The 8672-nt window shown below is 53.5% G+C and overlaps 2 protein-coding genes across 2 annotated transcripts in view; one reads left to right on the forward strand and one right to left on the reverse strand.

Moving 5' to 3' along the window:
• The window catches only part of LOC119105482 (uncharacterized protein F13E9.13, mitochondrial-like), a 26708-nt gene extending 22124 nt beyond the window's left edge, over positions 1-4584 (reverse strand). The window contains 6 exon segments of the mRNA XM_037228948.1: positions 157-260; positions 263-358; positions 655-795; positions 2466-2548; positions 3886-3926; positions 4532-4584. Coding sequence (XP_037084843.1) covers positions 157-260; positions 263-358; positions 655-795; positions 2466-2548; positions 3886-3926; positions 4532-4584 — 518 coding nt within the window.
• Positions 4585-4609: 25 nt separating this feature from the next.
• LOC119105483 (cilia- and flagella-associated protein 100) lies at positions 4610-8574 on the forward strand. The gene is made up of 8 exons (XM_037228949.1): positions 4610-4742; positions 4988-5131; positions 5400-6255; positions 6370-6577; positions 6889-7004; positions 7427-7682; positions 8213-8354; positions 8561-8574. The coding sequence occupies exons 3-8, from the start codon at positions 5417-5419 to the stop codon at positions 8572-8574; spliced, it is 1575 nt and encodes a 524-aa protein (XP_037084844.1). The 5' UTR covers positions 4610-4742; positions 4988-5131; positions 5400-5416.
• Positions 8575-8672: the final 98 nt, after the last annotated feature.

Raw genomic sequence — 8672 nt, forward strand, 5'->3', positions numbered from 1 at the left:
CCCCCCCCCCCACCGCATCGACAAATCAGCGGCAACATGCAAGGGGACAACATTTGTGACCCGGACGACAGTGGTTTATAATCCATCGCACGCCTTAGAGCCTGACAGAGTGCGGCTGGAGGTGAGGGCGGGGGCCGGAGCGCCGCCGTCGGTCACCTGTGCTTCTTCTTGACGTCGGCCCAGACGCTGATGTGGTCGGCGGCCAGGTGGCGGCGGTACCGCATCAGCGGCCCGGCGCAGGCGTCCATCCAGCCCCTCGTCGGCCCACGTGCGCGTACACCAGGCCCTCCGCGCGCACGAACTGCAGACCGGCCGCCAGGGCCACGGCCAGTGCCTGCCGATTGCCGGCCGCCAGCACCTGGAGAGGGGCAGGTCACGTCGGGCCGGCGGACCGCATCACGCTACAATAATTATGGGCATGCGGTCCAGCACACTAACGTCTTGTGAGACGCGGACAGCAGCAATAGCTTAAGAGGCAAGACAATTTCCAACGCCAGCATAAATGTTCAAATGTCATAAATGTATAAATGCTGCCCACACAAACGCTTACATGCCAGTAGACAAACGTACTAGGATTGATGTGTGCATAACTACATCCCACACTTTTCCAGGTCCACGGCAGGGCGTCCCGTCACCCAATGTCACGTGACTCACCTGAACGCCAACGGGCTTGGCGGCAGGCACCCTGCGACGCACCTCGGCCGCCACGCGCGTCATGCACGCAGTGATCTCCGGTCCCAGCTGAGCTCCGCACATGTACGGCAGGTCGTGCATGTTCTCCACCAGCAGACCGTCCTGCGGAATACGTCAGGTCATCGCTCAGCAGGATGACTCAAGCTTCAGCCATTTAGTCAAGAAACAGTGAAACACATGACACAAACCACATCACAATGAATCAGTTTCGAGTGTAATCAAAGGAACTACACAATTAAATGATTGCAAACAGCTTTTCAGGCACTTCAAAATTTTCTACAGAAAGCAACTTTTGGTCAGATTTATCCAGCACTGCTCATTCAATTAATGCCTTTATTCATTTATTTCATATGAATACTCTGCATGGCACAGCTTCTCAGATCATGCACACAACTTGCATGGTATACATACAGCACACAGCCAAGATAAGAACAGACATAAACTTCGTTTCTCACTCCTAAGCTTCAGGACTTCACAAATCCACTAGCGCCCTCTCTCCCTGCACCCAAAACCATTGCGTGGTTCTCTGGCTGCCACGGGAGCTTCATTCCATTTGACAGTAGCACGATAGCAAAAAGCATGTCTGTTGCTTTATGCTCAGTTTGGATGTGGATGCAGCTCGGGGGGTCCCGCCAATGACGTACAACTTTCCCGCCGGCATACCCTTGATGTATGTGAATTGTTCACGGAGGGGACTGCACCACGCGTTGCGTGATGCAGCATGGTGACACGTTTTTCGACGACAATCTGACATAAGGCAGGTCATTATAAGTGGATTGAGATGGTTTGGTGCTTTTTGAATTCACTCACATTGCGTTTCTTTTAGCCCACAGTCATGCTCAATAATAAAAATTAGGGGGTAAACCCACGTTTTCTACTTAAAACTTTTTACCTTCCTCAATTAGCCATCGCAAGAGCTTGGCCAGCCCCCCCCCCCCTAATGCTGCGAAGCACGGAAATACTGTGAATACGTGGCGTTCAAATGCCAGATTGCTATCTATACCCACACAGAGAATTTCGACCACGGCTGATCAGCAAAGCATTGCATCATTAAAGCAAATGTAAAAATGAATGCTAAGTCATCTTCTGCTAAAGGCACCATGACTTTCTTGTCATTTATTAACTTTTTCTTGGGTCTGCAGGGTTGCGGGGATCACCTCCGTGGCTATTCCCTGGGCCCCAGATGCGACACCACTTAGTGTTTGGTGAGATGTCAGAAGCTGGACCACTGGGCCACTCTGTGACCCATAGATACAGTTCCAGTGCCCCTGGGATGGCTGGACGTCAATCCGTACACCGGCTCTGGAACCAATAGATGCTGATCCCATATCATCCGAGTTTGTCAAGGAGCTGAAGATGCTGGACAAGCAGATGATTACCACCTAATCCATGTTGCTGACTGAATAGATGACAGCATCTAGCATTGTAGACTCCATAGATTGACTTGGTTTGCAACTATGTTGCACACTACATAGGATGTTATGTGACACCAGTTAACTTAGCAGCCAGGTGCAAATAATGCTTGCAGCAGGCTTAACTGTCATTAGAATCATGGACCTTGGTCAATGGTTAGTGGGGCCATCACAACATCTCAACTTACAGATTGCCAAAACAGCTGCTGAGTTCTACTCTCATACCAGATGTAAAAGAGATGTTGATCATATTCAAAGTTGGGGTCCATCTTCAATGGAACATGCACCCCTGATTCTAAGGGATGTATATTCCTGGCTATTCTTTTCAATCACATTCTGACCATGCACTTATCTACTCACCACATCACATTTAGTATATGTGTCTGCTTCACTGCAGGCTGTCTCCACAACTTTGTCCATGTGCAGACTATGAAGAGGTGTTCCTGTAAACAAATTGATTACATACCTGAATGGGAAAAGACCAGCTGCGTCCTGGTCCACACACCCATGGTGGGATAAGTTCCAGTCACTTTAATGCTCACTGTTTGCCCTTGACAGGTACGGCCCCCATCCTGGCAGCAGCCGCAATAAAGATAGGGTGATGTCTGAGGACAGAACGGACCATGTCGAGCATTGCATCACGTTCAATGTTCAAAACCAAATTCTGCCATTGACTAGAATTTCATAATTGATGCTATGGGTCACAGGACACATACATGCTACAGTGTGAGCTCCAACCCCAGAAATCCAACCATTCAAAAAGTTAGAGCTGAATCTTAAAAAGTTAACCTACATATCCACAAGTTCAAGCATTCTGGCACTGCTGTGAAAAACTTCAATGAACCAACAAAGAGTGTAAGGTGTGATCTGATCTTGGCAGAAATTTCAAGCATGGCAATCAGAACAAAGCATCTTAAACCAGAATGTTCAAATATGTGCCATATTGCCTGGTCAACCATGACACATCCTTCTGATGGGGCCATTCTGATCTTTTCACGACATAAGCACAATGCAAAAACAAAGCAAAAAGACACATAGGCAAACATGGCCTTAAGCCCCTGTTCTCAGCAATGCAGATTGGGGATGCTCATTCTGACAACAGTTGAACTTCAGTATACTGATAGATACTGGTTGAGCAATGTCAAGGGATTGTTACCTGTGTTGCCAGAGCCTAACAACTCAGGCCATGCTCATGCTGCTCAGTGACCATGAGCACAGCTTCAAGTGTTGATTCTTGTCAACACAGCCAATGCTTCCTTATCATGTTGTTTTAATCAGTATCTTGTAGCATACTGAAGGTTCATTATTCCAGAATAAGAACTCCTTACTCATACTGTCAGGCACTGAGCAAGCTTAACACCATATCAACAGGGTAGAACTCTGCAAAAACCTCATCCATGTGAAAGCTGCATGCATCTAACTGATTAAATTTGAAACAACTACAGTAAAACAGGGCAAAACTTGAAATAATTATAAGCCATTCCTTAAACCTTCTCACTCAACCAACTTGAACCGAACTGTAATTAAGAATAAAAGGACAGTCCAGATCACTTTGGAGGAATGACCTGATCTGATACTTAGAAAGCGAGATGAAAACTGCAGACCCAACTGACTAGGTGGCACACAATCTTGGGATGCATGGTGTCACTAGTTTCCAACTCTACAAGTTTCCTCCTATCAAGAACAAAGCATCCGACCAGTCAGCCAGTCACAATCACACCATTTACAACCAAAAAATTAGCAGCTCCCTGGTGTAACAGATAATGAGCAGCACACTCACCAGGCAGGGCTCTCACATGGATCATTCCAATAACACTGCTCCTTTCGAACCAAATAGCTTCCTAAATTTCAGCATTGTAGGCCTTGCCAAGAACTGCGACCCAGCCTCCAATCTCGCGCATAAAAGCGTCCACGCCCGTCTTCAGACAACTTTGGCCTACTTAACGCGATGTACGATGAGCCCTTTTCAGTCTTCTTCCCCCAAGATGTAAACATCCACCGACCGCATCTAAACGCATGAACACCCGAAATTCCTTTGAATTTTGTTTACCAACACGTAACCACACGCCAATGCACCACACGCTCTCCCGTATCCTTATGTAGGCGTATCCTTAGGCAGGCGTGTTTGTAAACAAGGAAAAACGCTCCGCACACGTGCTGCTAAATAAAACGCCTCTTTGCGTCAGTTTCACTGACGTGACCAATTTTCCCACCGTTGGCCAATTATTTACCGGACGGTAAGTATTTTATTTGAATATGGCTAAAAATAGGTTCCAATGGTGTTTTTTAGCAAACCAATCTTCCTTGGATTCTAAATGTCTATACGTATTTTATGTTTTTTACTCTTTGATGTCACTTCATGACCAGTTCACGCACGACTACGAACTCCCTTTACCACAAAAAACCTTACTGGACCAAAGCGTTACCATGACAACAAACAGCTGTTGCTATAGCCAGTTTCTTTGATACGGTTCCTCATCGCGGGTGGCGTTGAGTCGCTTTGATCGTGTGGATCATTCCCACGGCCCAGATCATGCCGAGTACGCAGCGCTGAGATTCGAGTGCGGTTCTTGCCCGTTCGAGCTGGCCCACATTCACGCTGAACTCTTCCCGGCAAGCATCGGGAAGCGTAAAAAGGTTCGTGTGTTACCAGACAAGATGTAATTTCGTGTCTAAACCAGTGGTTCAGCAACTTCGTGAACCGTGCAAGAGGATCTTACCGTAGCAGGCGGTTGTGTTGGAACAACTGTGCTGTAAAACGTGAGCTTTAAATCCAAAGTGGAGCGTGTCGGGGCAAACGCTCATTTTGGTAGTTACGTACCTATTTACTGTTTCGAACTAGCGATCCCATTGTCAGTCACAGACACCGTTTCTACTTCCAGTGATGGCAGGTCACCAAAAATAGCGGAGCTGTTCTTTGGTGCGATGGTACCGACGACTCACCTACATATATCAGCATCTGCGTTACCAGCGTAGCAAGACAGACATGACGATCTGCATCATATGCTCCTGAACGTCCGTTGCAGGTATGTTGGGTCATGCCTTTGCTGCTAACAGTGCACTGCAGGATTGCGCAGGATTGCGCGTGATCCATCCGTTCTCAGGCCATTTTTCTTGCATTGCACTTCTGAGATAAAATTATGAGCATTCGCCAGCTGCAGCTGAAAAATGCTCAGATCGTATCGGAAGGGAAGGGCCGCTGATGGCTCTTCCTTCCGTCATTCGCCCATTTCATGGCCATCCTCTTCGTTTTGTGACGACCACTAGTGTATTGACAAACGGCTTCCGTTGTAGTTGAGTCCAGCATCAGGATGGCGTCCGGAGAGGAAACGACTTCACGCATCATCCAGCGGCCCCAGATGCGGCCCGGGCCCGAGGATGACGCCCACAACCCCTTCGTACTGCCGTCCAACTCGGACGTGTTCACATTCCGGCAACAGGACGTGCAGAACCAGAAGGAGAAGAAGAACACTCAGCTGGCAATGCCAATCTACAAGCGTCAGTACCATCAGCCACGGATCACCGCTCGACTGCCGCCCACCCCGGAGCCGGAGGACCCGCAGGTGGCGCAAGATGACACCTTTTTCAGGAAGAACTTGGCGTACACGCGCGTGGCCATGCAGAACAAGGGCGTGGAGCGGCAGACGCTGGCCGAGTTTGTGCAGAACAAGAAAGACATGTTCTTTCTCCAGTACACTATCAACGTGAAGCGCGAACAGATGGCGAAGCTCGAGACAACGGTGAAAGAGGAGCAGGAGCGACTCGATCGCGACAAAAAGAAGATCGAGAAAGACTATCAGGTGTTTGACGAATTCCTCAAAGAGAATGACCAGATGGCTGTGGAAGCGATTCGTCTGGCCGAGGATGAAGCCAAGATCACGATGGACAAAGTGTCACAAATTCGCCAAGTCAACATCCAAATCATGGCCACCAAGAGCTTCATCATCAAGCTGGAGGAGCGATACAAAGAGCTGCGCATGTACCGCCGTTTCCTGTTCCAGCTGGCGCCACAGGAGTGGCGACAGGAGCGTGAGGAGCAGGCGAGGCGCCAGTCTATGTGCCGCCAGCTGTCCGAGCAGCTGGAGGTGGCCGACACGGCCTCGCAATCAGGCAGCGTGGTGACCCTCGGGGGGCGCCTGGCCGGCCATCGGCGCGGCAGCCGCCTGCCGCCGGCAGCCAGCCGCAGCAGCGGCCCCCGCCTGCAGCGGCGCCGGCCGTCGCTCCAGGCCACGCCGGGCCGTCGGCTCTCGGCCACGCCCACCAGCGTGCAGCAGGCGTCGTCGCCGACGCTGGTGACCGTTGCCAGCACGGCCACCACGCGGCGCGCCAGCCTGGCCGCCTCGTCGGCCGTCGCGATGCAGCTCGACGAGTCGAGTGTGGACGCCGAGCTGTACTTCACCGAGCCTCAGCAGCTGTTCGCTGTCTTCCTTGAACTGGAGGAGCAGAACCTCAAGCTGATACAGAACTCGCAGGTGAGTGGGCCGCCGAGGACGCTCGCGTGGTCCGGCTGTCTGCTCGGCGCCAGCTGCTTGATTGGCCGCTTGTGGCAGCGGAACTGGCTGGCCCAAGCAGGCTATAACAAGCTTCCATCTCGCCGCCAGATGCATTTCGCATTTAGTGCCCTTGGGCGAGACCATATCGGGTGCACTTACGTAAAAACATCATACGCACACAGGTACAGCCACAGTACCGGATGTCCAGCAGCCCGGCCGTCAGAGGTGTTCGGATCATTGAGCCAAGCTGTGTGTGTGTTGTGACGCGGCCGGCCGTGCCGTCTGCGCAGGAAACGGAGGAGGCGCTGGAGGAAATGAAGACGTCCGGTGAGCTCACCAAGGAGCGCATCAGCCGAGAGGTGGCCCTGCTGGAGCAGCAGGTCGGTCTGCTGCAAGAGGCCGTCAGGTGAGGTCAGGTCAGGTCAGGTCATCTTGGGAGACCACCGGGCGACCGATGTCACCTGCTGTCAGCCGGAAGCTGGCCGTCCCGGTGACGGATGTCTGGACAGCAGAGCCAGCCAGCCAGCCAGTCTCGCCACGAGGTACGACACCGTCGCCGTCGTCATCGTGACGCTGCGTGGGGGCTGCTGTGATAAGCGTTGCAATTTGGGTGATGCAGCGGGCCTACACGCTGTTAGATGAGGGGGGGGGGGGTGCGGGTGAGTAAGACTGGCAAAGCTCCAGGCCAGTCTCCACCGGCTGGGGTGGAGCCCACGACTTCCCGCACGACGTGATCGCTGGGCGCCCTCCTGGCCGAGGCCAGCTGTGGCTGCGCCGAACACCGGTGACAGGTGTCTGTGCCATTCGTGGCACGTCCTCCCCGGCCAGGTGGGAAGAGGAGAAGAGCGAGCAGCTGGAGCTCTTCTGCACGATATTCAACCAGGGCGAGTTCAAGGCGGAGGAGCAGGAGAGCGCGCTGGCCGAGCTCAACGACCAGGTGACGGCCGTGTACACGGCCATCATCGGCGAGAACCAAGCCAACATCAGCACGCTGCAGATGCTCGCCTCGCTCGAGAGCCACATCGAGGATATGTTCGAGTACATGGAGACAGTGCCGCCTGAGCGACTGCACGCCGCTGAAAAGGTCGGTAGGCTGACGGGTGGACGGGAGCGGCCGCCTCACGGCGCTATGCGGAGCGGCAAACGACAGTCGCGCCCGCGCCCGCACGTGCAGCCCAGCCGGCTGGACTGTCAGTCACTGCAGCGAGCACGCACAGGGTTGACCGCAGTGCAGCTCTCGGTTTTGGCTGGCTGTCACGTGTCGCATGCGCGTAAGCACTGGATAATGACGAGACACCGCTACCGCGACACCAGACAGCGGCGTCGCGACCCTCGCTTATAGCGGATGCATGCTCGCCCAGTGGCTGCCGGTTTGCGTTGCGACTTCGGTGTAGCTGGGCTCAGTTAGCGTGTAACAGAACGGTGTGATATTTGCCGGCACCTTCGCGGTGGGGTCAGAGCGTGCGCAACCTCCGCTCAGGACGTATCCAGTATGATCACTGCCCACCCCATACACCCGTACTGCCACACGCGAGCGCTCGCACCTCTCGCCGCGTCCAGCGCATACTCGTCCCGCGCGGCCCGCGTCTCACTGCGTCCACACGCGCTCGGCAGCTGCGTGACCGCGAGCGGCGGCTGAAGCTGCGCGAGCTGAAGATCCGTCAGCAGCAGGCGGCGCAGGCGGACCGGCTGCGGCGCACGCGACTGCGCGCCATGGCCGAGGTGGTGAAGCACACCGGCCGACCGCTCGTGTTCCGCTCGCGGCCCGCCGACGCCGCAGCGGCTGCAGCGCAAGACGCAGCGCGAGACGGAGGAGGAGCTCGAGGAGTACAACTACTTCTTCGGCGAGTGACGGCCCGAGCGCAGGCCGCCAGACTGTGATCAGTGCAAGCAAATTGTCCAGTTCGTCCCGTGGCAAATACACGTCTTGTTTCGTATGGGGTGTGCGTGCGTCTGTCACAGGAAGACGGAGCTGAAGAGGTGGCGGTCTCGTCTTCGGACCACAACCTCACTGTCCGAGAGCTCCTACAGGACAATGCTGATGCGCGCCCTTATTTTCCAAAGAAACTCCAGG

Source organism: Pollicipes pollicipes, unplaced genomic scaffold (genome assembly GCF_011947565.3).
Source record: "Pollicipes pollicipes isolate AB1234 unplaced genomic scaffold, Ppol_2.1 Scaffold_6138;HRSCAF=7277_pilon_pilon_pilon, whole genome shotgun sequence".
Classification (NCBI taxonomy): domain Eukaryota; kingdom Metazoa; phylum Arthropoda; class Thecostraca; order Pollicipedomorpha; family Pollicipedidae; genus Pollicipes; species Pollicipes pollicipes.

Excerpts from the sequence above, each read along its gene's own strand:
- LOC119105483 (XM_037228949.1), top strand. The coding sequence starts at position 5,417 with ATGGCGTCCGGAGAGGAAACGACTTCACGCATCATCCAGCGGCCCCAG. Across the intron at positions 7,005-7,426 it reads CTGCTGCAAGAGGCCGTCAG|GTGGGAAGAGGAGAAGAGCG; the intron begins GTGAGGTCAGGT and ends CTCCCCGGCCAG. Across the intron at positions 7,683-8,212 it reads GACTGCACGCCGCTGAAAAG|CTGCGTGACCGCGAGCGGCG; the intron begins GTCGGTAGGCTG and ends CGCGCTCGGCAG.